We start from the raw sequence: 27,081 nt of genomic DNA, 5'->3' as shown, positions 1-27,081 counted from the left end.
CGCCACCTCGCCCGGCTAGTTTTTTGTATTTTTTAGTAGAGACGGGGTTTCACCGCGTTAGCCAGGATGGTCTTGATCTCCTGACCTCGTGATCCGCGCGTCTCGGCCTCCCAAAGTGCTGGGATTACAGGCTTGAGCCACCGCGCCCGGCCACCTGGCTAATTTTTTTTGTATTTTAGTAGAGACGGGGTTTCACCATGTTGGCCAGGATGGTCTCCATCTCCTGACCTCGTGATTCACCCGCCTCGGCCTCCCAAAGTACTGGGATTACAGGCGTGAGCCACCGCGCCTGGTCTAACTATTGCCTTATTGGTGATGCCTTCGTAGCCTGACTTTATTTATTTATTTATTTAGAGATGGAGTCTCGCTCTGTTGCCCAGGCTGAAGTGCAATGGCGTGATCTCGGCTCACTGCAACCTCTGCCTCCCGGGTTCAAGAGATTCTCCTGCCTCAGCCTCCCGCGTAGCTGGGACTACAGGCGCCCGCCACCACGCCCAGCTAATTTTTGCATTTTTAGTAGAGATGAGTTTTCGCCATGTTAGCCAGGCCTGGTCTCAAACTTCTGACCTCAGGTGATCCGCCCACCTCTGCCTCCCAAAGTGCTGGGATTACAGGCATGAGCCACCGCGCCCCGCCACGATCTTTCTAAAACACACATTTGAACTTCTTTGTTCTAAAAATGTCTCGGTGGACTCCTTGCTGCCCGTGGGGCAAATCCCAGCTTCCGCACAACCCGCCGTGTATGTGGACTGCACTCCATCTCTAAACTCATCTCTTGCGCCACTGAGCCAGTGCTCCCCAAGGCCAGGACTGGTCCTGGCTTAGGATCCAGTCGAAGAGACTCGTCTAGGGGGTCTTTTCTGACCGCGCGTCCTCCTCTGGCCCTCTAGGCGGCCTGAGCACGCTCACTGACACCGTTTGGCGGCTTGTCACCTGCGTGGCTTGGGCACCTGCAGAAACTGCTGTTGCTGCGAGGTGCCCGTGTGGGTCACCGCTGCGCCAGTGAGAGAAGACGGCGAGGTCGCCCCTGGGAGGCAGAAGGCGAGCCAGGAGTCAGTCCTGGAAGCCAATGAGTGAGTGTGAAGGGTGTTCCGCTGCGTCAGCGAGGCCCGACCGCCCTTGGGAGGAGGAGCCCAGGGGCCAGCGCGGCGCTGGCCGCCCTCGCCTCCCACCAAGGGCGCTGAGCACGCAAGCCGCCGACCTGGCGGGGTTCGCGGAGCCCGGGCCCAGCCGCCGCCTCCCCCAGGCGCTCCTACTCTCCGGGCATCTGCAGTCCGAGCGGAAGGGGCGGGAACGCCGGCGACGCTGAGGAGCAAAGCACACGCTCGGCCTCCCGGGGCAGCGGACGGCCTCCTTCTTCCCCGCACAGACGCACCGCCCAGGAGGGGGCGGGCCCGGCGGGTCGGGGGGCGGGGCCGGGGTCGGGGGGCGGGGCCGGGGTCCGAGCTCCGGCCCGCCTCTGCCTCCGCCAGCTCCTGTGAGCCGCCGAGTGCTAGGCACCCGGGCTGTTCTGAGGGCTCCAGGTGAGCGGGGGCACAGAGGGGTCAGGGAGACCGCCCTCGAGGTGGGGCTGTCGGTCTGACCGCGGGTCCATCTGTCCTGCCGTCCGCCCACAACCTCCTCCGCAGGATGGGAGAACAAAGGGAGGGGGCGGTTCTGGGGCCCCCGAGGGAATCCTGGGTCCCAGGTACCCAGCCCCGCCCGCTGACACTTGGGTTTCTCCCCGAGTCAGAGGCGCCGCCCAAGAGACCCTGGGCCCGCGCCGGGCGCAGCTGCCTCTCCGCGTTTGCCTGTCCGTCTTTGTGTCTGTCTCTGTGTCTGTCTGGCTATCTCCGAGTTTGCCTCCGCTTCCAGAACTAAGCCATCCAGACACCATCATCCCGAAACCTCAAGCCCTTCTCCCATGGCAGGTAAGTGTGCGCGCAAGTCCGGGGGTCTCCGTTATCCCCCCACGGACTTGAGAGCCGGGTGCGAACACATCCTCCCGGAATGTGCTCGGACTGGCTGGGTGGGGCCCCTCCCTTCCTTCCGGGGAACCTCCACCCTGCTCCCCTGCCCCATCTTTCTCTGGGTCTTGCCACCACGTTTCCCCCGAAGCCTTGCGGCCCATGGGCTGAAGAATAAGGGGATGAGGCCTTGGGTCCCTTTCTAATCTATCCTGCCCCCACCGCTTTACAGGCTACTTGCCCCCCAAAGGCTACGCCCCTTCGCCCCCACCTCCCTACCCTGTCACCCCTGGGTACCCGGAGCCGGCGCTACATCCTGCGCCCGGGCAGGCGCCAGTGCCCGCCCAGGTACCTGCCCCGGCTCCCGGCTTCGCCCTCTTCCCCTCGCCCGGTCCCGTGGCCTCGGGGTCTGCTGCCCCCTTCTTGCCACTGCCTGGGGTGCCTTCCGGCCTCGAATTCCTGGTGCAGGTAAGTGGGAAGGAGTGAGGGAGGATGACTGGGAGGGGACCTGGGCGTCCAGATGGGCCAGCTGATGTGCGCGCCGCCCCTCTCTTTCCAGATTGATCAGATTTTGATTCACCAGAAGGCTGAGCGAGTGGAAAGTGAGTAGAAGGAGTGGGAGGTTGGACCTCATGATGGTGGCCCGGATGGTGGGCTCCTGGGCGCGCGAGGCTCTGTAAGTCTCCCTGTGTCACCCCGGGCAGCGTTCCTAGGCTGGGAGACCTGTAACCGCTACGAACTGCGCTCTGGGGCCGGGCAGCCCCTGGGTCAGGCGGCTGAGGAGAGCAACTGCTGCGCCCGTCTGTGCTGTGGCGCCCGCCGGCCGCTGCGTGTCCGCCTGGCCGACCCCGGGGACCGCGAGGTGCTCCGTTTGCTCCGCCCGCTGCACTGTGGCTGCAGCTGCTGCCCCTGTGGCCTCCAGGAGGTGGGAGGAGGAATGGGTCCGGGAGGGCGGGCCTTGGTGGGGCGGGACAATGATGAGGTCCACCTGAGATGAGGCCTGGCTCAGTTGGGAGTGGGCAGGTGGGGATGGGAGGTTTAGTGAGGGCCAAGTAGACACATGATAGAGCTGGGACCCCTGCCTCCGCAGTGACCCTGTCTGCTTCCCACTCCAGATGGAAGTACAGGCTCCCCCAGGCACCACTATCGGCCACGTGCTACAGACCTGGCATCCCTTCCTCCCCAAGTTCTCCATCCAGGATGCCGATCGCCAGACAGTCCTGCGAGTAGTGGGGCCCTGCTGGACCTGTGGCTGTGGCACAGACACCAACTTTGAGGTATCAGGAATACTAGAGGTTCTTGGGACCTTCGTAAACCTAGATGATGCTTCCATGAGACAGGATAGTTAACACTAAGGTCAAGACCCTGAGCTCATCAATCCAAATCCACTGTGACTCCGACCACATTTGCAGCATTCCTCCATTTGGAAATAGAATGGCCCCGTGGTCTTATAAAAGCGTAACAACGAGGATTTCATCTTCAGTAGCCATGTTGATTATTACACGTGGCCCTGAGATGGGCAGAAAAAAAAAATCTAAGGCCAGCCTGGATTTGGGGTGAAGGATGCTTAAGTCTGTGTGGGCTGGGCCCATGTGGCTGCTGTGTATGAGTTTGTGAGCCCAAGCCCTGGAGCAAGCACGATTTTAACATGTTAACATCCTGTGGCCTGCCCTGCTACATTCTGATATCCAATCCACTGTGCATTCCTGTCACCAACCTGGAAGCTGGAGATCCCAAGTGGTGAGAATTTCAGAGAAAGGTGAGGCCTGGGAAGCACCTTGGTTTCTAGAAGACAAAGGCACTCCACAGACCCTTGAGTTCTTTTTTTTGTTTTGTTTTTTTGTTTGTTTGTTTTGAGACAGAGTCTTGCTCTTGTTGCCCAGGTGGGAGTGCAATGGCATGATCTCGGCTCACCGCAATCTTCGCCTCCCAGGTTCAAGCAGTTCTCCTGCCTCAACCTCCCGAGTAGCTGGCATTACAGGCATGTGCCGCCATGTCCGGCTAATTTTGTATTTTTAGTAGAGATGAGGTTTCTCCATGTTGGTCAGGCTGGCCTCAAACTCCTGACCTCAGGTGATCCACCCGCCTCAGCCTCCCAAAGTGCTGGGATTACAGGCATGAGCCACCACACCTGGCCGACCCTTGAGTTGTTTAAGGGATAATTCCTTGTGCAGATAAGGGAGAAACAACTGGTATAATCCAGTAGACTTTCCAACGCTTCTAATGAGGTACCCTACCTAAGGTTACTTTGCAAAAATCAGTCACCTTGGTAGCCAGAGGGAGATTCCGTGATGGGAACCAGTTGGGAATAAGATGTAATAACTGTGTGATCTCCGGATGGGAATGTATAGGCTGTGGGGTTCTCATAGGGCCAGTGTCCCTTTTACATAATTATAAATGATCCATACTTGAGGCTGCACCCTTAGGACCATGGCAGGAAGTGCCCCAGAGCTGTAGGACAGTGCAGGAAGGGGATGGGAATGACACAAAAGGAAATCACTCCAGTTCTAATCCCGGAGAATGAGCACAGGAAAAGGACCAGGAAGTCATGGGGAGTAACTACCCACATCGGCAGGGCCTATTGCTGTGTGGCTCAGAGAAGCCAGTGGAAATTGTGGTCCTCGAAGGCTACTTACTGCTGCCCCTCCCCACAGTAGATAGGTGTGTATCCCCTCTAGAAGAGGCTCTCATGCAGTGCTGGGCAAGGCCCTCCCCTACTTTGCAGATTAGAGAAAAGGTACTCTTTGGGGGTAGACAGCCTTCTAGGAGCCTTCTTGGCTGGTGAAGTACAGCCAGGATTCTGGTAGCTTTCCTTGCCCTTTTGGCCAGGTTACTTTGTGCAGGGCATAAACTGTGCCAGTTGTGGGTGGCAGGGGCATTGGGAACCAGAGCAAACCTAGCAAACAGCCATACCCTAAGGGGGTTGGATTATATCATGCTTCCATTTCTCCCACCACTGATGTTCAGTTATGTCATGTATCACCTTTGGATAGCAGCAGATCTGAGTCTGAATCCTAATTTTGGGTACAGACTCACAGCGTGATCTAGAGTGCCTCAGTTTCCCCAGCTGTCATACTCTGTGATGGGAACCAGTTGGGAAAGCGATCACTGGGTGACCTCTAGAGGGGAAAATTCACTAGTGGAGACGCTGCAAATCCATACATGCAACTATGGGAGTGAGACTGGAGCAGGTGAGACTGGCTGCCTCCTCCTTAGTTGGGTCCTTCCTCCCTCCTGGCTAACAGGTGAAGACTCGGGATGAATCCCGCAGTGTGGGCCGCATCAGCAAGCAGTGGGGGGGCCTGGTCCGAGAAGCCTTCACGGATGCAGATGACTTTGGCCTACAGTTCCCGCTGGACCTGGATGTGAGGGTGAAGGCTGTGCTGCTGGGAGCCACATTCCTCATTGTGAGTTGGCTGCCCCTGCCCCCACCTCCTGCCTGTCCTTTGCTGTCATTCCAGGCTTTATGCACTTCCTGGCCTCTTGCTAGGGGAAAGTCAGGGATAGGTGTTGTGGGGGTTGAGGTTCCAGAGCTGGCCTGTGACAGCCGAGCTGGCTGGCCCAGCCGGATCTCCCGTTGACAGTGGCCTCCTCTTAGGACTACATGTTCTTTGAGAAGCGAGGAGGCGCGGGGCCTTCTGCCGTCACCAGTTAGAGGCCACCATGGTGTGAGGAGACCATCACCTCAACGAGAACTCCAGATGGTCGCCTGCCCTGGCCCCTCCTCCGGGCAGCCCCTTTCCTCCATGTACACTGCAGGGGACAGAAGGGGGCCCCATCCCTACCCTACTCCCTGGCTTCCTGCCCCTGTGGTACCCAAGGAGGGGTATGTATGAGAGCCCCTCTCCTGCTACCTCCCACCATTGTCCCAGCAGTCCCTTGGCACACAGGCATATCAGCTTTCACACTTTACCCACGCACTCCCTCCCACCCCCTTCCAGGGCCTCTGCTCCAAAGCAGGCCTCTGGAACCCAGGACCCTGGGGTTTTACAAGAGGGCTGGGGTGGGGAAGGGCAAGCTGCACCAAAGACGGTGGACATAGCCAACCCCCCAGCATCTGCTTGGCCAATTAGTTCAGCCTCAGACCATGGCACTTCAACGGGGTCTCCACCTCCCCATCAACAGCTGCAGGGGGACCCCAGTGCCAACTTCCTCTCCCACTAGGGCCCTGCCCTCAGCTGGTGCTTGCTGCGATTCCTGTGCCTTATGTAACCGCCCTTCCTTCCCTTGCCCTAGGAAAAAGGCTGCATCTTTATATGTTACATTCATATAAACTTTGTAACTTTTTGGACATTGAAAGATGTATGTAATAGGGGAGGGTAGAAGGAGTTGATATGGGAAAAAACAAAGGGGAATGTGAGAGCTGGGGTGGGGCAGGGGCTAGCCCATCTCATAATCCATACTACCAGCATCAAATGTCCTTGAGTGCAAGAGAGCAATCGTCATCACCCACGATGGCCCTGGACCAAATGAAGGCAGTTTGGGCCTATACCTCAAGTCAATATGGCGGCTTCCATCATCCAGGATGGCTGCCCCACAGAGTCCAGTGTGGTAGCTGATGGCAGTTCAGGATGGCTGTTGGCATGGTCCAGTGTGACCCCTTGATCCTCTCTAGTGAGTAGAAGCTTCCTCTGGATATGATGTATAGCAGCTCTTTTCCTCCAAGTCCTCTTGTTTGAGAATGTAGTGGGCAGACTGGATCCTTCTTGGCCGAGCCAAAGGAGCTTCAGCCTTCAGAAGCCAAGGAGCATAGGAGGGAGGAGACATTTGCCAGTGTTCAACCCTGGGCTCCTCCTCCACGTGCCTATAGCAGGTAGGATCTCCCCAGGTGGAAAGTCTACCCCCGTCAAGACCTTGTTCTGGTTCTGCTTAGTCCCATGTGGCCAGGCCCTCAGGGGCCTAGGCGTTTCATGCTGGTGTCCAGGCTCGCAGAAGCTGAGCTCAGGGCCTGGCTAGGACATAGCGGCTGGCAGCTGAGAGGTCCCACTGGTAATGCTCCAGGATGCGCCGGCAGTCAGCTCTGGACCGGCTACTCAGGTGGAAGAGCTGGTCTACCTGTGGAAGCAGGAGGGTGGGCTGCAGCTGACTGCCAGGTTGCAGGGGCAGGAGAGGAGGGACCCCAAGAGAAGGGACTGGCTTTACCTTGAGGTTCCGGATGGCAGAAACCACATCTCCGCCAGTGGCTCCTAGTGCTGTCTGGCACTCCTGGTGGGTGACCCCATGCACACTCAGCTCCACCTGTAACAGACAAAGCCCCACTCAGGCCCCTGCCCCTGCCTGTAGCCCCTTGTGGCCACCAGGCCATTTCAGTGAGACCTCACCTCCATAATCTTCCTCTGCAACTCGGGATCAGGCAAGAGGCCTCCAGAGAGGGCGGCGGCTTTACTGGCTCCAGGCGCTCCCATGGGGTGATTGTGTTGGGGTTTTCTTTTGGGCCAGGGAAGCCTCTCCCTAGGGGGCTGGCTGGGCTGAGGAGAACTAGAGGATAAAGGTGGGCGTGGAGGCAGGCCAGGGGGTCCCTGGGGCACAGCTCTGGCTTGTCGAATTTCGGGGGGGCTTGAACCACCCCCTGTGGGGCGAGGACCCAGGGACAGAACTGACTCCAGACTCCTGGAAATGCCTGCACAGTTGAGAAAGAAACAACTTGATCTCGGCTTGCTGCAGCCTCCACCTCCTGGGCTCAAGCGATCCTCCCACCTCAGCCTCCTGAGTAGCTGTGACTACAGGTGGATGCCACTACGACTGGCTAATTTTTGTATTTTTGTAGAGACGGGGTTTCGGCACATTGCCCAGACTGGTCTCAAACTCCCGGACTCAAGCCATCCGCCCACCTTGGGATCTCAAAGTGCTGGGATTACAGGCGTGAGCCACCATGCCTGGCCTTACTCTCTGTCTTCGTCTGCGCGGAGCTGGATGGTTTTGCAAGCATTTGCAGATGAGCTAGCCAGCCCTGTCCCTGGGTGGTTCATGTGTCAGGTGGGACAATGAGACAGATGTGCAAATGGACACCAAGGCCTAGGCAGAGGGCCCAGAGAACTGAGAGCTCAGGGCCCAGAGTGTGGAGGTGCTCTACAGTAGGGAAAGCAGGAGGGCTTCCTGTCTTTTAAGATTCCACAGTAGGCCGGGCACAGTGGTTCACACGTGTAATCCCAGCACTTTAGGAGGCCGAGGTGGGTGGATCACGAGGTCAGGAGATTGAGACCATCCTGAAAAACCAGTGAAACCCCGTCTCTCCTAAAAATACAAAAAATTAGCCGGCCGTGGTGGTGGGTGCCTGTAGTCCCAGCTACTCAGGAGGCTGAGACAGGAGAATGGCACAAACCTGGGAGGCAGAGCTTGCAATGAGCCGAGATCGCGCCACTGCACTCCAGCCTGGGCAACAGAGCGAGACTCCGTCTCAAGAAAAAAAAAAAAAAAAAGATTCCATAGTATAGGGCTGGGTGCAGTGGCTCATGCCTGTAATCCCAGCACTTTGGGAGGCCAAGGTGGGCAGATCACCTGAGGTCGGGAGTTCAAGGCCAACCTGGGCAACATGGTGAAACCTCATCTCTACTAAAAATACAAAATTAGCCGGGCGTGGTAGCGCATGCCTGTAGTCCCAGCTAGTCGGGAGGCCGAGCCAGGAGAATCGCTTGAACCCGGGAGGTGGAGGTTGTGGTGAGCCAAGATCACGCCACTGTACTCCAGCCTGGGCAAAAAGAGTGAAACTCTGTCTCAAAAAAACAAAAACAAAAAAAGATTTCACAGTATAGCTAGGATGCCAGTAGATAGAATTCAGAGGAAGGCAATAATAGATGCAAGGGCATGGATCAGGGCAGGGGGTTGGAATTGAAGGGCTGATCTTGATCTCCTCAGAGACTCTGGAGTCCACCACACCCACCTTTCATCCTCTCCAGGGGCACGTTTCTCCTCTGGCCCCGTGCTGGGGGCACATCCCAAAGATTTGCCTTCTTTCTGTCTCTGTCAGAGAGGGATCCAGTTCGTCCTCCACACCAACCCTCCCCACCCTACAGATCAATACACCCTCCCAAAAAAACTCACGGGGGAACCTAGGAGACCCAGTGCCCAGGGTGGAGGCTGCAGCTTCATTCTGGTCCTTTCCCCAAGCTTCCTTTCCAGAGACTCTCCTGGACTTCATCAGTTCTCCCAGCCCACCCCTGTCCCCCACCCTCTCAGGTCCTCACCCATCTATGTTTCCTGGGTGTTGATCTCCCCGGGCAGGGGTGCCTCTGTGAACTGGACGGGTGACTGGCAAGCCCCCCGCATCTGCCAGCGTCACCGCTGAGGCTGGGAAGCTGCCCACTTTGAAGGTGCGACCATTCTGGCCCTTCCAGATTGTGGAGTCGGGGCTGTGGAAAGAGAAGCTGGTAAATGGGATAGGAATAAGGGCAAAAGTTAGGGCTGGGCCCTGGCCCACAGTCAGCTCTCTAGGCTATGTGCCTTGGAGCTGCATCTGCCTAGAGGAAGGGAAGCATTTTCCCTAATGCAATAAGGCTCTATGGGCCAGCAGTGGCTCCAGCAGGGAGGCCAGGACCATGCTGGAGCTTTCAGGACCCAGTGGGGAGAGGAGATGAGACAGAAGATCAAGGTTAAGGAGCTGGAGAGAAGCAGAGAAGGAATTAGGTTGGGAGGGTATCCTCCTCCTGAGGATGCTTGGGAGGTACAGGACTGTCACCTGCCCTCGATGACTGTGATGGGGTCACCAGTCTCCATCCTCAGGGCACCTGGCTCTGTGACATCCCTCACACAGCATCCTTCCGAAGGCCAGGCCTGTGGAGACAGGAGGAAAGGGTGGCTGGGCTTGTGGCCTGAGTCAGAAAGGTAATATGGGAGCAGGAATAAAGAAAAACCCCGTTCTGTATGTCATCTGTGCTGGGCCCAGGGTGGGACTCTCCCTGTCCCCCAGTTGTAATTCAGTGAGGGAGGCAGACCTGGATCTCATGACAAACAGGTCAGGGCTCAAGGAGCAAGCGAGGGCCCTAGCTCTACCTAGGGGGACTAACAGGAGCGTCATCCTGTACACGGCTTTCACTCCTCATCCAGGCCCGTCAGATCAGCCTCCCAAGCCCCTCTGGGAAATTTCCACTCCTCTGCAGCCTCACTGCCTCTACCCTCACCCGGACCTCCTCATCTCCCTTCTGCTTCACAGCCACTGTTGCCTACCTGGTCTCCCAGCCTCAGCATCATCCCTCTAATCCATTCTTGCGCCACACCAGAGTGCCGTCATGGGCAGAGTGGCTTGTAACTCCCCTGCTTAGTAGGCTTCCCTGGCTTCCAAATGCCTTCAGAGTAGACTAAACTTTAGTGGTAGAGTGTAGCAGCTTAGGGAACAGCTCTGAAGTCAAATTGACTGGCTCAAATCCCAACTCTTCCACTTACCATGTGACTTTAGGTAACTCTCAGTGCCTCAACTGCCCATCAGTAACATGGAGATAATAATAATTATCTCATCCAGGCTGGGCATGGTGGCTCATGCCTGTAATCCCAGCATTTTGGGAGGCCGAGGCGGGTGGATCATTCGAGGTCAGGAGTTCGAGACCAGCCTGGCCAACATGGTGAAACCTCATCTCTACTAAAAATACAAAAATTAGCCAGGCATGGTGGCAGGCAACTGTAGTTCCAGCTATTCAGGAAGCTGAAACAGGAGAATTGCTTGAACCAGGGAGGTGGAGGTTGCAGTGAGCCAAGATCCCACCATTGCACTCCAGCTAGGGTGACAGAGCAAGACTCTGTCTCAAAATAAAATAATAATAATAATAATTAACCTCATCCAATGGTTGAGAGCATTAAATGAGCGAATCTGCATACACGCCCATGTAAAGCTCACAGTGCAGTGTCCTGCACAGGTTAAGTGCTCTACGTGTTAGCTTAACACGCTTTGCAAAGCCCTCCATGACACAGCTCCTGCTCACTCTGCTGCCTCATTATTATTACTATTTTTTTTTTTTTGAGATGGAGTTTCGCTCTTTTTGCCCAGGCTGGAGTGCAATGGTGCGATCTCGGCCCACCACAACCTCTGCCTCCCGGGTTCAAGCGAATTCTCCTGCCTCAGCCTCCCAAATAGCTGGGATTACAGGCATGCACCACCACGCCCAGCTGATTTTGTATTTTTTAGTAGAGACAGGGTTTCTCCATGTTGGGCAGGCTGGTCTTGAACTCCCAACCTCAGGTGATCTACCCACCTTTGCCTCCCAAAGGGCTGGGATTACAGAAGTGAGCCACTGCGCCCTGGCCTGCAGCTTCATTACTTCTATTTCCCCCTCCCACACTGAGTCCTTTTCTTCCTCTGCCTGTCAACATAACTGTAACTGAGTGCTGTCTCCTCTATGCCCCTTTTCTGGCCCAGACACAGACCCCAGCCTTTCAGTCTGGCGTCTGTGTATCCCCAAGTTGCCTCCTTAGGGCTCTGATCTCCCTGCAGGTAGGGACTGCATCTGTTTTGCTCAGAGCTGAATCCCAGAGCCCAGCACAGGCATCTGGATATGTTAGTCCTTGCATGGAACCCTGGGAGAGCGAATGGAGGGAAGAGGGACCGTGTATCTAGTGAGGTAGGGGGTTCCCACCTCTTGCAGCAGCCCCTCCAGGTGGGAAAAGCTAGGCCGGTCAGCAGGGTGGGGGGCCCAGCAGCGCAAGGCGAGGGAGTAGAGGGCCCTGGAGCAGACGGGAGGCCTAGGCAGCCTGGCTCTGTCCTCCAGCCGCTGCAGGATGAGGTAGGGTGGGACCCCGGCCCAGGGTTCCTCGCCCCCGGAGAACATCTCCCACAACGTCACCCCAAACATCCACACGTCCGAGGCAGACGAGAAGGCTCCGTGGCGCAGGCTCTCTGGGGCACACCTGCGGAAGGAAGTGGAGCTGAAAGGGGGCCGGACACGTGCTCCTGGGCGGCTCACCTTCCACGGAGCACCCCCGAGTGCTCCCATCTTTCACAAAAGTCCTCTTTTCCTAGGAGGATAACCCTTCTGGTCCCAGCTTCCCTCAGAAGCCCGGCCCCCTCCGATCTCCCTCGGCCGCTGCCCTCCGGATTCGCCGGGCTCAGAGCCCGATGCCCCCGCGGGCCCGCGCTCACCATGCGTAGGGGATGGGGCGGGGCCCGCCCATGACGTAGCGGCCCCGGGTGCCGCCCAGAGGCCGCACCAGCCCGAAGTCAGCCACCTTGATGGTGCGCGGCGACGCCAGCAGCAGGTTGCGCGTAGCGAGGTCTCGGTGCACCAGCCCTCGGGCCCCCAGGTACGCCATGGCTCCCGCCAATTGCCGCAGGAAGAGGCAGAGCAGGGACACGGGCAGCGGGGGTGTCGGGGCCGAAGCCGTTAGGCGCGCGTGCAGGGAGCCCAGTGGCGCCAGCTCCATCACCTGCAGGAGGGAGCACCGCGCCGCGTGAGCCGGACCCACTGGTCCCAGCTTCCCTCCTGCCGCACTCTCCTGCCGCACGGCCGTCCCGGGAACCAGCGGCTGGATCTGCTCACCATCTGCAGGGGCTGGCCCAGTACAAGGCCGTGCAGACGCAGCACGTGTGGGTGCTCCAATTTCATCATGACCGATACCTCTCGCAGGAAGTCCCCCAGTTCTGTGCCCATCGGGTCTTCCGGACCTACCCGGAGGGACTTGACAGCCACTGGGACCTGGAGGTGGGGGGAAGCAACTTGAGGCATTGTGGGCATGAAGAACAGAGGGGACAGCCGGCCTGGATGAAGTGGGCTCCCTGGACACTCACACTCTTGCCATTGGGCAGCGTCCACAGCCCTCGGTGCACCACACCGAAGCAGCCCGAACCCAGCAGCTCCCCTCTGCAAACAGCACCCTCTGGGATCAGACACTTGAGGCCCCCCTCTGGCTCAGGGAGGTGCGCTGGGCTGTCCGAGGGCAGGGTGGGCTCCTTGTGCTCAGGAGCAAAACCTCCAAGGATCTGAAATAGGGATGGGAAATCCGGTATGCAGAGCCCTGCGCCCCCCTCCCTGCCCCTCAAGCCACCTCATTCCCAGGCCCAAGCTGCCCACCCGCAACACACACCTTGTAGACCCAGTTCTTAGACTTAGGCCCGGAACGCAGCCTTTTCAGAGCTTCGGACAGTCTGCGCTGGGCTGTGGGAGGCCAGAATCAGGGCTGGGGTGGAGGTGGGGGTGGGGAAGAGTTGGGAGAGACTTACAGGGAAGAAAAGGGCTGGAAGAGGGTTGTGGTGGGGGAAGGCAACTGATAGGCTGTGGACAGAGGCACCAGGGCCTCGGGGCAGGGGTCTCTCACCAGGCCGGCCCATGCCAATGCCGTCCAGGTCCTCAGGCTTTACAAAGTCGAAGTGCTCTGGCCGAGTGACATTAAGCTCCTCAAGGATGGGCCAGTAAAACTGGGCCAGCTGGATGTCCCGGAGCAGCTTCAGTAGCCACAGGGAGCCGGCCTCAGGAAGCATGTCCGGAGAAGGAGTCCCGAAGGATGAGGGCACTCTCCTTCAGATGTTTGGCCCAGGGTAGGCCCTAGAGAGACCGGGTCTCCAGCTCCACCTGCACGTCATCAGAAACACTCAGGTACAGAGGGAGGGACACAGCAGAGACAGACAGGATCCCTGCCACTCACACACACAAATACCAGGTAGAATATTCCCCGTGCCCACGGCATCTGGGTACTCTGTCCCTTCACCTCTGAGTAACCTGCCCTGCTCACACCTGCAATTTTAGCATGCTGCCTGCTCCTACTACAGACTCCAGGTATGTTCCCATCCTGACTCTGAAATATCATGGCACATCATCCACCCGGACACCCAGAAACACTGCCCTTTTAGACCTGAGCTACACGGTGGCACACACTCACTCAAACACACCTGAGACATCTCCCTTCCTCCAACATGAGACATGTTTGCCTACCACACACACTAGAGATGCCCAGATATGACAACCACACCATACCTCGGGCATGTAGGTAGAGCACACACACACACACACGAAAGTACACTGCCTCCCACACACTGCCACACACACACTGAAACCTACAGATATACTGCAAAACATGGCCGAGGCTCCCAAATACATGTCCTCCTTTTTTTTTTTTTTGAGACGGAGTCTCGCTCTGTCGCCCAGGCTGGAGTGCAATGGCGCTATCTCGGCTCACTGCAAGCTCCGCCTCCTGGGTTCACGCCATTCTCCTGCCTCAGCCTCCCATGTAGCTGGGACTACAGGTGCCTGCCATCACTTACGGCTAATTTTTTGTATTTTTAGTAGAGACGGGGTTTCACTGTGTGAGCCGAGGTAGTCTCAATCTCCTGACCTCGTGATCCGCCCGCCTTGGCCTCCCAAAGTGTGTCCTGTTTTTTTTTTTTTTTTTTTTTTTTTTTTTGTTGAGCTAAGTCTCGCTCTCTCATCTAGGCTGGAGTGCAGTGGCATGTTCTTGGCTCACTGCAACCTCTGCCTCCCGGGTTCAAGCAATTCTTCTGCCTCAGTCTCCTGAGTAGCTGGGATTACAGGCGCGTGCCACCATGCCCAGCTATTTTTTGTATTTTTAGTAGAGACAGGGTTTCACCATATTGGCCGGGCTGGTCTTGAACTCCTGACCTTGTGATCCGCCCACCTCAGCCACCTAAAGTGCTGGGATTACAGGTGTGAGCCACCACGCCTGGTCGATATATGTCCTCTTAACGCCGAGACAGTCCAGCATGCGGCCACAAAACGCCCAGGTTCATCCATGTCCTTCCATGAGATGTTCCTTGTACATACATGTCACATCCATGGGACACAGCAGTTCACTGCCTCCAAACACCTAGATACACTGCCCCACACGACTGAGACACAAAGGTCCACATGAACACAACACAGAGACATCGAGGTACAGTGTGCACACAGCATACCTGAGCTATAGGGGCATACATAGGGCCACCTCAAGCCAAAAGAGGTCCAGGGGTCCTTGCCTCTCCTCCACCGGAGGCAGCAACATTTGAAATCAAATCAGGCACTTGTGATGGCCGCTAGGCTTAGGTGCTGCCTATGGAGTCACTGAGGCTGCCAGGTACACAGTCCCACACCTACCTGAACTCAGCCCCAGGCACAGATGCCTGCCGGCAGCCTGAGTCACTAGGTCTAACTTGGCTTCAAAGCAACTCCACCAACCTTTGTTAAATAAGGCTCTGGGCCTCTGGATACTGGCAGCCTGCTCACACTTCCTCTAATACACACCTGGACCCGTCCTTTCCCCTACAATATAAGCAAGGAGGAAGAGGATCGAGGCTGGGCCTAGCTGGAAACGCGCAGGTGGGCTCAGAACCGGGCGCGAGCGGGGATTGGGTTGGGAAGGACAAAGCCCAGGACCCTGGGGAACCCGGCCCTGCGCGCTCGGTGGGAAGTAGGGAGCGCAGGAGAAGGGAGACAGGAGGAAGCGCGGCTGCGGGAGGGAAGGACGTAGGAGAAGGGGACAGGCCCAGCGCCTCTAGGACGCGCCCCCAGCGACGGCTGCTCCGCCGGCCCGCCCCAGCCCGGGTCCCCTGCTCGGTCCGGACCCTCACCTGGTCAAGGCGGAAGCGGCGACTGCGGAACCTCCCAGGCTGCCTGGGCTAAATCCGAGAAGGCGGGACAGGAGTAAATCCCGCGAAGGGCGGGGACCTGGCGGCTGGCCCGGGGCTGGCGAGAGCCGCACCCCGAGTTCCCTGGTGGGACAAGGTGACGGTCGCCAGGGCGGCTGGCAGCCCCTCCCTCCTCCAGACCAGATCGCCCCGACTGTGAGAAGCCCCTTTCCCTTCTCCTCTGCTCAACTTCCTTCACGTCTTTCCAGCCTCCTCCGAATAGCTTCCCAGCCCTCCCCAGACTTCTGTTTCTGTTCCCCATGCCCTCTCGCCAAATCCTTCACCTCTCAGCCAGGACCCCACCGCTTACCTGAATAAGCGCCCAATAGAGCTATCCTGTTCATGCACAGAGAATATAAGGCTAAATAGGACACAGTTCGTGCCCCATGGCAGGGGGTTCAGTTTCCTAGCATGCTTTTCTTAATGAACCCTGGAATGGGGCCAGGGCAGAGTTGGTGTTGGTAGGGAGAGTTGGCCCTGGCCTAGACAGAGTCTACAGTTGAAGCTGTTGTTGATCACAGGCAGCATTCCATGCCTCAGGGCACGCTTCCCCATGACTGACACTCCTGGGCTTCATTCCAGCATCATGCCCGCTCTCCATGTGAGCTCTGCAGAACCCAGGGCCCTGTACACTTCTACCTAGCCTGTGGCCACTGGGCCTCAGTCCAGACCTTGAAGAAGGCTCTGAGAAAGAGCATTTGTCTCCGCATCTCTCAGGGGTCCCAGAGAGGAAGCTGCTAGTCTTAGGACATCTAATCTGCCCCCTGTCCCAGGGAAGGATGCGGGAACATAGCAGCTGCTGTCCCAAGGGTCCCTTGGAGCGAAAAGCCCTCCGGGTCTTGGTAAACATGTAGGATGTTTGATCCCAACTACCACCTCCGTGTTTCCCAGCCTGGGGTCCTCTTCTTCCTCCTTGCTTATAATGAGGGGTAAGGGAGGGGTCCAGATGTCTGTAAGGGAAAGTTCGAGCAGGCAGCCAGCAACCCGAGACCCAGAGCCTTGTTTAATAAAGGTTGGTGCCTTGAAACCAAGTTAGACCGAGTGACTCTCAGGCTGCCAGCAAGGATCTGTGCCTGGGGCCAATCCCTGTGTGGATCCTATGTGGGATAGGAAAATCTTCATAATGCTGTTCTATGGTATTGTTTTCTTGCTGATTCTTTTGCCCTCCAACCAGGATCGCTCATCACACTATAATTGTTCCTGCACATCTGCGATCCCTGATAAAGGTTCTGTAGCTCCACAGGGTAGGGGCTTGTTCATGCTTGTGTTCTAAGTACCTAGGACAGTGTGGGCATATAATAGGCATGATATATGTTGGTTGTAAAGAAGTCTCCTCAGTCTAATCCTCATTGTTGTGTAGATGATCTCTCTTTACTCCCTGCTTTTAAGATGTCATTAGTGTTTTGCAGTTTTATTACAATGTATCTAGATATTTATGTATTCTATTTGTTCTGCTCAGTATGTTGTATTTCCTGTATGTATGAATTCACATATTTTATCATATTGGAAAGTTCTCAGAAACCATCCGGATATTATTTTTCCTCCGTCCTCTGTGCTCTCTCCTTTGCCAACTCTGATTAGGAGTGTTCTAGATCTTTTCATTCTGTCCTCCGTGTCTTTTAACCTGTCTTCTATATTTTTCATCTCTTTGTGTCTTGGTAATACATTCAGGTAATCTCTTCCAGTCTGTCCCAGTTCACTAATTCTCTCTTAGGTTACATCTGATGTGCTGTTTAATCCTCACATGGAAGGTTTTTTAATTTTATTTTTTGATTATTGTTACATTCATATGAAAATTACTCTACTTAGCCGGGCATGGTGGCTCACTCCTGTAATCCTAACACTTTGGGAGGCTGAGGCAGGTGGATCACGAGGTCAGGAGATCGAGACCATCCTGGTGAACATGGTGAAACCCTGTCTCTACTTAAAAAAAAAAAAAATTAGCTGGGCGTGGTGGTGGGCACCTGTAGTCCCAGCTACTCGGGAGGCTGAGGCAGGAGAATGGTGTGAACCCAGGAGGCAGAGATTATAGTGAGCTGAGATCGCACCACTGCACTCCAGCCTGGGCGACAGAGTGAGACTTTTTTTTTGAGACAAAGTCTCGCTCTGTCGCCCAGGCTGGAAAAAAGTCTCGCTCTGTCGCCCAGGCTGGAGTGCAGTGGTGCGATCTCAGCTCACACTGCAACCTCCACCTCCCAGGATCAAGCAGTTCCCTGCCTCAGCCTCTCGAGTAGCTGGGACTACAGGCACCCGCCACCACACCCGGCTAATTTTTGTATTTTTTTAGTAGAGACGGGGTTTCACCATATTGTCCAGGCTGGTCTTGAACTCCAGACCTCATTATCCACCTGCCTCAGCCTCCCAAAGTACTGGGATTATAGGCATGAGCCACTGCACTCGGCCCATACTCTACTTTAATTACACTATTTTACTGAGCTATAATCTATAGTCAGTAACATGTACACATTTAACTGTACGATATGATGAATTTCAACAAATGTACACATCTATTAATGTGGCTAAAGATCCAGAACATTTCTTTCATCCCATAAAGTTCTCTTGTATCTATTTTTAGTCAGTTTCATCCCCCACAGGGAACTACTACTCTGATTTTTAAGACCCAATGATCTGGCCAGGCACAGTGGCTCATGCCTGTATTCCCAGCACTTTGGGAGGCCAAGGCGGGTGGATCACTTGAGGCCAGGAGTGCAAGACCAGCCTGGCCAACATGGTGAAACCCCATCTCTATTAAAAATACAAAAATTAGCCGGACGTGGTGGCAGGCACCTGTAATCCCAGCTACTTGGGAGGCTGGGGCAAGAGAATTGCTCCAACCTGGGAGGCAGAGGTTGCAGTAAGCTGAGATCATGCCACTGTACTCCAGCCTGGGCAACAGAACGAGGCTTTGTCTCAAAAAAAAAAAAAAAAAAAAAAAAAAGGCTGGGCACGGTGGCTCAAGCCTGTAATCCCAGCATTTTGGGAGGCTGGGCAGATCATGAGGTAAAGAGATCGAGACCATCTTGGCCAACGTGGTAAAAACCTGTCTCTACTAAAAATACAAAAATTAGCTGGCTGTGGTGGCGTGTGCCTGTCATCCCAGCTACTTGGGAGGCTGAGGCAGGAGAATCGCTTGAACCTGGGAGGTGGAGGCTGCAGTGAGCCGAGATCACACCACTGCCTCCAGCCTGGTGACGGAGTAAGACTCCGTTCCCCCTGCCCCCCCCAAAAAAAAAACCAAAAAAAAAAGGTGAAAAAAAAAAAAAAAAAACAATGATCACTTGACCTGCTCTTGATCTTATAAATGGAGTGCTTATTCAGTTTTTTTTGTTTTTGGCTTATTTCACTCGACATAATCTTTTTGAGATTCATCTATGCTGTGTGCATATTAGTAGTTATTTTTTTATTATGAAGTAGTAGTCCATTATATAAATATATTACTTTTCAAATCTAGTATCCTAATGATGGATATTTGAATTATTTTTATCCACTGGAGTTTTTTTTTTTTTTTTTTTTTTTACAGCTTTATGGAGGTATAATTGCCATTTAACAAACTGCCCATATTTAAAGCTTGTGATTTGATAAGTTTTGACAAACGTGTGCACTCATGAAACCATCACCTTAACCACAGTAATGAACATATGGCCACCCCTAAAGTTCCCTTATGTCCCTTTGTAATCTCTTCTGTCCCTCATTCCTCAGACAACCACTGATCTGTTTCCGTCGCTCTAGACTAGCTTGCGTTTCCTAGAAGTTTATGTAAATAGAATCGTACAGTACGCATTCTTTTTTGTCTGGCTTCTTTTACTCAGAATAACTATTTTGAGATTCATTCAAGATACTGTGTGTATCATCAGTATTAATCCCCTTTCAGTGCCGAGTAGTATTCCGTTGTATGGATGTACCACAATTTGTTTATACATTCACCTGTTGATAAACATTTGCGTTGTTTCTAGTTTTCTTTTTTTTTTTTTTTTTTTTTTGAGACGGAGTCTCGCTCTGTCGCCCAGGCTGGAGTGCAGTGGCCGGATCTCTGCTCACTGCAAGCTCCGCCTCCCGGGTTCACGCCATTCTCCTGCCTCAGCCTCCCGAGTAGCTGGGACTACAGGCGCCCGCCACCTCGCCCGGCTAGTTTTTTGTATTTTTTTTAGTAGAGACGGCGTTTCACCGGGTTAGCCAGGATGGTCTCGATCTCCTGACCTCGTGATCGCGATCCGCCCGTCTCGGCCTCCCAAAGTGCTGGGATTACGGGCTTGAGCCACCGCGCCCGGCCTTCTAGTTTTCACCTATTATGAATAAAGCTGCTGTGACCATTTGTCTTTAAGTCTCTGTGTGGACATATGTTTCCCTTTCTGTTTGGTAAATACCTAGGAGTGAAATGTCTGGGTCATAAAATGAATATGTTTAATTTTTATTTATTTATTTTTTTTGAGACAGAGTCTCACTCTGTCACCCAGGCTGGAGTGCAGTGGCCTGATCTCGGCTCACTGCAAGCTCCGCCTCCCGGGTTCACACCATTCTCTTGCCTCAGCCTCCCAAGTAGCTGGGACTACAGGTGCCCGCCACCACACCTGGCTAACTTTTTGTATTTTTAGTAGAGACGGGGTTTCACCTTGTTGGCCAGGAAGGTTTCGATCTCCTGACCTCGTGATCTGCCTGCCTCGGCCTCCCAAAGTGCTGGGATTACAGGCATGAGCCACCGTGCCCGGCCCATGTTTAATTTTTTAAGAAACCAAAAAATTGTTTTCCAAAGTGGTTTGACCATTTCATTTCATTTATTTGTTTATTAAAAGAAAAAAAATTTTTTTGAGATGGAATTTTGCTCTTGTGGCCCAGGCTGGAGTGCAGTGGCACCATCTCGGCTCACTGCATCCTCCACCTCCTGGGTTCAAGCGATTCTCCTGCCTCAGCCTCCTGAGTAGCTGCGGTTACAGGTGCGTGCCACCACGCCCAGCTAATTTTTTGTATTTTTAGTAGAGACGGGGTTTCATTATGTTGGCCAGGCTGGTCTCAAACTCCTGACCTCAGGTGATCCACCTGCCTCGGCCTCCCAAAGTGCAGGTGTGAGCCACCGCCTCTGGCCAAGAAAAATTTTTTTTAAAACGAAGATGAAGTCTCACTCTGTCTAGCCCCTTTTATTTTCTTTTTTTTTTTTTCTTTTTTTTTTTTTTGAGACGGAGTCTCGCTCTGTGGCCGAGGCTGGAGTGCAGTGGCCGGATCTCGGCTCACTGCAAGCTCCGCCTCCCGGGTTTACGCCATTCTCCTGCCTCAGCCTCCCGAGTAGCTGGGACTACAGGCGCCGCCACCTCGCCCGGCTAGTTTTTTGTATTTTTTAGTAGAGACGGGGTTTCACGGTGTTCGCCAGGATGGTCTCGATCTCCTGACCTCGTGATCCGCCCGTCTCGGCCTCCCAAAGTGCTGGGATTACAGGCTTGAGCCACCGCGCCCGGCCCCCTTTTATTTTCTTAACAGTGTCTTTGGAAAATGACAATTTTTAAATTTGGGTGGAGTCTAATTTATTCATTTTTTTTCTTTTAGTGCTTTCTGTGTCATATTTAAGAGTCTTTTTTGGGGGCCGAGCATGGAGGCTCACGCCTGTAATCCCAGAACTTTGGGAGACTGAGGCGGGTGGATCACCTGAGGTCAGGAGTTTAAGACCAGCCTGGTCAACGTGGTGAATCCCTGTCCCTACTAAAAATATGGAAATTAGCTGGGTGTGGTGACACATGCCTGTCTTGCCACCTACTCAGGAGGCTGAGGCAGGAGAATCACTTGAACCCGGGAGGTGGAGGTTGCAGTGAGCTGAGATTGTGTCACTGCACTCCAGCCTGGGCGACTGAGTAAGTACTCTGTCTCAAAAAAAAAAAAAGAAAAAAAAGTTTTTTTTTAACTTCAGCAATTACATTTTTCATGTCATTTTTTCAGCCAAAGATACTTTTGGCTCTTTAATGTCCCTGGTCATCTTTTATAGTCTTCTGTTGCTTTATTATTTTTTAAAAACTTAATTAATTGTGCCAGGAGTTATGGCTCACATCTGTAATCCCAGCACTTTTGGGAGTCTGAAGCTGGAAGATCACTTGAGCCTAGGATTTTGAGATTAGTCTGGGCAACATCATGAAATCCTATCTCTACAAAACAAAACAAAAATTAGCTGGGCATAGCAGCAAGCACCTGTAGTCCCAGCTGCTCGGGAGGCTAAGGCAGCAGAATTGCTTGAAACCAGGAGGCAAACGTTGCAGTGAGCTAAGATCCTGCCACTGCATTCCAGCCTGGGCAACAGAGCGAGAGCCTGTCTAAAAAAAAAACGAATAGTAATTGTTGCAGCTGGGTGTGGTGGGTCACACCTGTAATCCCAGCACTTTGGGAGGCCCAGGTGGGAAGATCACTTGAAGCCAGGAGCTCAAGACCAGCCTGGGCAACATAGTGAGACCCCTGTCTCTACAAAAATAAAATAAAAATTAGTCAAGCCTGATTGCATGCACCTATAGTCCCAGTTACTCGGGAGGCTGAGATGGGAGGATTGCTTGAGCCCAGGAATTTGAGGCTTCAGTGAGCCATGATGGTGCCATTACACTTCAGCCTGGGCAACAGAGCAAGAACTTGTTTCAAAAAAAAAAAAAGAGAGACAGAGAGACAGAAAGGAGCTATGTTGCCCAGCCCAGGCTGATTCAAACTCCTGAACTCGGCCCAGCGTGGTGGCTCATGCCTGTAATCCCATCATTTTGGGAGGCCAAGGCGGGAGGATCACTTGAGGCCAGGAGTTCAAGAATAGCCTGGGCAACAAGTGATTCTCTCACCTCAAATCAACCTCCTGAGGAACTGGGACTACACTACAGGTATATGCCACCATGCCCAGCTTTCTTATTTTTTTCTTTTCTTTTCTCTCTCTCTCTCTCTCTCTTTCTTCTTTCTTTCTTGGGACAAGGTCTTGCTCTGTGGCCCAGGCTAGAGTATAGTGATGCATTGTGATCATAGCTCACTGCAGCCTCAAAGTCCTGGGTTCAGTTGATCCTCTCACCTCAGCCTTCTAAGTAGCTCAGATTACATGCACCACCATGTCCAACTAATTTTTTATTTTTATTTTTGTATAGACAGGATGTTGTTGCTTTCTCATTTTTCATTTCACATTCTCTCTTTTGGTTGTTGTTGTTTTTTTGGTTTGGGGAGTTTTTGTTTTGTTTTGTTTTTGAGACAGTGTCTCATTCTGCCTCCCAGACCGGCATGCAGTGGCATGATCTCGGCTCACTTCAGCCTCTGCCTCCCAGGTTCAAGCGATTCTCGTGCCTCAGCCTCCTAAGGCTTACAAGTGCATGCCACCATGCCTGGCTAATTTTTGTATTTTTAGTAGAGATGGGGTTTCACCATGTTGGGCAAGGCTAGTCTCGAACTTCTGACCTGAGGTAATCCACCTGCCTTGGGCTCCCAAAGTGCTGGGATTACGGGTGTGAGCCACCACACCCAGCCCCCCCCCCTTTTTTTTTTTTTTTTTGAGACAGAGTCTCACTCTGTTGCCCAGGCTGGAGTGCAGTGGCAAGATCTCAGCTCACAGCAACCTCTGCCTCCTGGGTTCAAGCTATTCTTCTACCTCAGCCTCCTGAGTAGCTGGGACTACAGGCATGCTCCACCTCGGCCTTCCAAAGTCCTGGCATTATAGGTGTGAGCCTCTGCATCTGGCCCTTTTTATTTTTTAATAAGTGGAGATGGAGTCTCATTATATTGTCAAGGCTGGTCTCAAAATCCTGAGCTCAAGCAATCCTCCTACCTCATCCTCCTAAAGCACTGGGATTACAGGCATGAACTACCGCGCCCGGCCATTTTTTTTTTTTTAATAAGTAGAGATGGAGTCTCATTATATTGTCAAGGCTGGTCTCAAACTCCTGAGCTCAAACAGTCCTCCTACCTCGGCCTCCCAAAGAGTTGAGATTGCAGTCATGAGCCATCATGCCTGGCCTATTCCACATTTTCTTTAATATTTCATTCATAGTTTTGTTTTTATTCCAATTTTTAATATCCTTACAGATCTAAATTTATAGTAGTTTCTGCTGACTCTCGTTCACAGTGGATTGTTTCCTTGTGTGTCTATGATTGTGAAATTATATTACATTTTGTTATATTTTATTTTCTCTTAGAGATAGGTCTTGCTATGTTGCCCAGGCTAAAGTGCAGTGGCTATTCACAGGCACAATTATAGTGTCCTGCAGTCTCAAGCTCCTGGGCCCCCGAGTAGCTGGGACTATGGGTATGTACCACCGTACCCAGTTTAATATTATATTTTATTGATCTTAATCTGTAGGAATTCCAAGTGCCTATATTTGAGATGTTTTACTCCAGAGACAGATTTCATTTGCTTCTGCCAGATGCCAGAGGTTGCAACCAACCTGGGACGGTTTTACCTTCTTTCAGGAGTCCCAGATTAATGCAGGAGTCTCCGTTCAGCTTCCTCACCTTGCAGTGGGTTTACAAATTAGTATGCGATCCTCCCGCCTCAGCCTTCCAAGGAGCTAGGACTGCAGCCGCGCACCACCAGTACTGTCGGAAGCAGGTTCTCAGTACATGCTATTAGGTGAGTAAATCCATAAAATAATTAATGAAAGCAGTAGCTCTCATATAAGGAAGAACTGGGGGGGCCTTGGGAATGCAAAGAAGTGGGTGAATGTTCTCACTGGGCTGAATGAAACCATGAAGGCAGACTTCATGGAAGAGGCAGAAGTGGCCAGGCATGATGGCTCACGCCTATAATCCCAGCACTGTGGCAGGCCAAGGTGGGTGGATCACCTAAGGACAGGAGTTCGAGACCAGCTTGGTCAACATGGTGGAACCCCGTCTCTACTAAAAATATAAAAATTAGCCAGGTGTGGTGGCGGGCACCTGTTATCCCAGCTAGTGGCGGGCACCTGTTATCCCAGCTACTCAGGAGGCTGAGGCAGGATAATCACTTGACTCTGGGAGGCAGAGGTTGTAGTGAGCTGAGATCATGCTGTTTCACTCCAGCCTGGGTGAAAAGAGCAAAACTCTGTCTCAAATAAACAAATAAATAAATAGGTAGTAGTGTTTGAGCTGAGGCCTGAAGGACAGGTCAGATGTTGCTAAGCCTTCTAGGCTGAAGGGATGCAACAAGCAAAGTCCCAGTTCTTGGTAGGAAAAACCCAATTGTTCCACAAGCTTCTTCAGGGAAGAGCTTGTGAAATCTGACTTTCCTCTGAACACCCAGTGTACTCTGGGAAGTACTAGAGGTCCTCTGATAATTGAATGAATGTGAGGCTAGGGCACATGAGGAGAGATGAAGGTAGATGTAGCCAGAGAGGCGGGAGCCGGGGCAGGCATGGATTCATCCCTCTAGCAAACTTTCACTGAGCCTCTACTCCATGCCAGGTGCTGGAGACCCAGGTGGACCAGCAGACACAACTTCCCCCAGGGGAGCTTCATTCTAGAGGGCCTGCAGAACATGGTAAGGAGCTTGGGCCTTACCTGAGGGCTCTGGGGAGTGGTCTTACACAGGGGAGTGACAGAATCAGCGTGCTGTGGAGACCGGGAGAGGGCGAGGGAGAAGCAGGGGGCAGAGCGAAGGGGCGCTGACTGCTGGATTAGGAGAGAGAGACTGGCCTGCCGAGGCCCTGCTTATGGAGTGATAAAAAGGAAAAAAAAAAGTGTTTTAATACTCTCACATATCATTCTGACAACAGATGTGTGGGTTTTTTCCCCCTGTGCCAAGCAATTCTCCAATTCTCTGCAGACGTCAACTGGATGTCCTATAATTTAATTCGGTTCTGGCACTCAGTACCTAGTTAGTGCAGACCCCTACCTAGTTAAGGGCTCATTCTCACAGATGCCCCTGACTTCAGATGCCAACTGTTCCTCCAAGCCTCTTGTCCTTCTCACTGGCCAGTTAGAACTCAGGGGTCCCCACGACCCCTACCTCGGGTTGAATAATTTGATAGAATGGCTCACGAAACTGAGGGAAACATTTACTTACATTTACCAGTTTGTTTTAAAGGAATATTATAGGGCAGGCACGGTGGCTCACGCCTGTAATCTCAGCACCCTGGGAGGCCGAGGTGGGCAGATGACTTGAGCTCAGGAGTTTGAGACCAGCCTGGGCAACATGGTGAAACCATGTCTCTACAAAAAATACAAAAATTAGCCGGGAAAAAAGACCAGGTGCAGTGGCTCACACCTGTAATCCCAGCACTTTGGGAGGCCGAAGCAGGAAAATCACTTGAGGTCAGGAGTTTGAGATTAGCCTGGCCAACATGGTGAAACCCCAACTCTATTAAAAATACAAAAATTAGCCAGGCCTGGTGGCACATGCTTGTAATCCCAGCTACTCACGTGGCTGAGGCAGGAGAATCACTTGAACTCAGGAGGCGGAGGCTGAAGTGAGCCAAGATTGCACCACTGCACTCCAGCCTGGGCAACAGAGTGAGACTCTATCAAGAACAAAGGGAGGGAGGGAGGAAGGGAGGAAGGAAGGAAGGAAAGAAGGAAGGAAGGAAGGAAGGAAGGAAAGGAGGGAGGGAGGAAGGGAGGGAGGGAAGCAGGGAGGGAAAGAGGGAGGAAGGAAGGAAATTACATCACAAAGGATACAGATGAATAACCAGGTGGATGAGATGCTTCCAGCAAGGTTTGCGGGAGGGGTATGGAGCTTCCATGCCTTCTCTGGGCATGACATCCTTCCAGCACCTCCAAGCCTTCTCCAACCTGTAAGTTCTCTGAACTCCATTGTTTAGGGGTTTTATGGAGGCTCCATTATGTAGCATGATTGATTAAATCATTGGCCTTGGTAATTGAACTCACTGTCAGCTCCTCTCCTCTACCTGGAGGCTGGGGAGGGGGTTGAAAGTTCCAACCCTCTAATCACATGGTTGGTTCCTCCGGCAACCAGCCCCCATCCTCCAAGAGTCACTCCATCAGCATCAGCGCAGGTGTGGTTGAAAGGGGCTTAGAAATAACAGCAGATGCTCCTGGCACCACTATCACTCGGGAAATTCCAAGGGTTTCAGGAGCTCCGTGCCAGAGACCAGGGTAAAGATCAAACATATATTTCCATCACAGACAGAGGGGAGGCCGAGGAGACAGGGCACCGTGGGATGGACTCCAGGCTCAGGTCCTCTTCACCCTATCTTGCCTCAGCAGGGAACCAGAGGCAGAGACTCAAGCCTGCTTTAAGTTTGGGCTTGGAAAAAAAAAAAAAACAAAACCAGGGAATTAGAAGCCTTTGGTTTTGTGTTTTTTTTGTTTTTTTTTTTGAGATGGAGTCTCGCTCCTGTCACGCTCAGCTCACTGCAACCTCTACCTCCCGGGTTCAAGCGATTCTCCTTCCTCAGCCTCTTGAGTAGCTGGGATTACAGGCATTGCACCATCATACCTGGCTAATGTTTTTTGTATTTTTAGTAGAGATAAGGTTTCACCATGTTGGCCAAGCTGGTCTTTTCTCCCCTTCTCGTTATTTATTTCTTACTTTTTTTTTTTTTTTTTTTTTTTTTTTTTTTTTTTTTTTTGAGATGGAGTCTCGCTTTGTCGCCCAGGCTAGAGTGCAGTGGCATGATCTCAGCTTACTGCAACCTCTACTTCCCAGGTTCAAGCGATTCTCCTGCCTCGGCC

The 27,081-nt window shown here is 53.2% G+C and overlaps 2 protein-coding genes across 6 annotated transcripts; one reads left to right on the top strand and one right to left on the bottom strand.

Annotated features, from left to right (window-relative positions):
• Window positions 1-1,116: 1,116 nt before the first annotated feature.
• PLSCR3 (phospholipid scramblase 3) lies at window positions 1,117-6,245 on the top strand. Of its 3 annotated transcripts, none has more exons than XM_008010130.3 (8): window positions 1,117-1,523; window positions 1,855-1,910; window positions 2,179-2,414; window positions 2,506-2,548; window positions 2,651-2,871; window positions 3,062-3,223; window positions 5,192-5,353; window positions 5,545-6,245. In XM_008010130.3, exons 2-8 carry the CDS (start codon window positions 1,904-1,906, stop codon window positions 5,599-5,601), a joined length of 888 nt encoding a protein of 295 aa, XP_008008321.1. In that variant the 5' UTR covers window positions 1,117-1,523; window positions 1,855-1,903; the 3' UTR covers window positions 5,602-6,245. The 3 variants fall into 3 exon arrangements, with proteins under 3 accessions (XP_008008321.1, XP_008008319.1, XP_008008320.1); XM_008010128.3 differs by having other exon boundaries at window positions 1,729-1,910; window positions 5,545-6,173; XM_008010129.3 differs by having other exon boundaries at window positions 1,419-1,523; window positions 1,733-1,910; window positions 5,545-6,173.
• On the bottom strand, window positions 5,923-15,480 carry TNK1 (tyrosine kinase non receptor 1). 3 transcript variants are annotated; one of them, XM_008010131.3, is made up of 13 exons: window positions 15,427-15,480; window positions 13,185-13,438; window positions 12,954-13,024; window positions 12,658-12,849; window positions 12,410-12,565; window positions 12,013-12,296; window positions 11,510-11,780; window positions 9,622-9,716; window positions 9,131-9,295; window positions 8,827-8,906; window positions 7,268-7,566; window positions 7,089-7,184; window positions 5,923-7,001 (listed from the first exon to the last, which is right to left on the bottom strand). In XM_008010131.3, exons 2-13 carry the CDS (start codon window positions 13,345-13,347, stop codon window positions 6,888-6,890), a joined length of 1,986 nt encoding a protein of 661 aa, XP_008008322.3. In that variant the 5' UTR covers window positions 13,348-13,438; window positions 15,427-15,480; the 3' UTR covers window positions 5,923-6,887. The 3 variants fall into 3 exon arrangements, 2 of the variants coding, with proteins under 2 accessions (XP_008008322.3, XP_008008326.3); XR_005236721.2 differs by lacking the exon at window positions 15,427-15,480 and having other exon boundaries at window positions 6,979-7,001; window positions 7,268-7,424; window positions 13,185-14,247; XM_008010135.3 differs by lacking the exons at window positions 7,268-7,566; window positions 15,427-15,480 and having other exon boundaries at window positions 13,185-14,246.
• Window positions 15,481-27,081: the final 11,601 nt, after the last annotated feature.

Source organism: Chlorocebus sabaeus, chromosome 16 (genome assembly GCF_047675955.1).
Source record: "Chlorocebus sabaeus isolate Y175 chromosome 16, mChlSab1.0.hap1, whole genome shotgun sequence".
Taxonomy (NCBI): Eukaryota; Metazoa; Chordata; class Mammalia; order Primates; family Cercopithecidae; genus Chlorocebus; species Chlorocebus sabaeus.
Note: the sequence above shows the minus strand (reverse complement) of the source record. Positions and strands in the feature narration are given on the sequence as shown.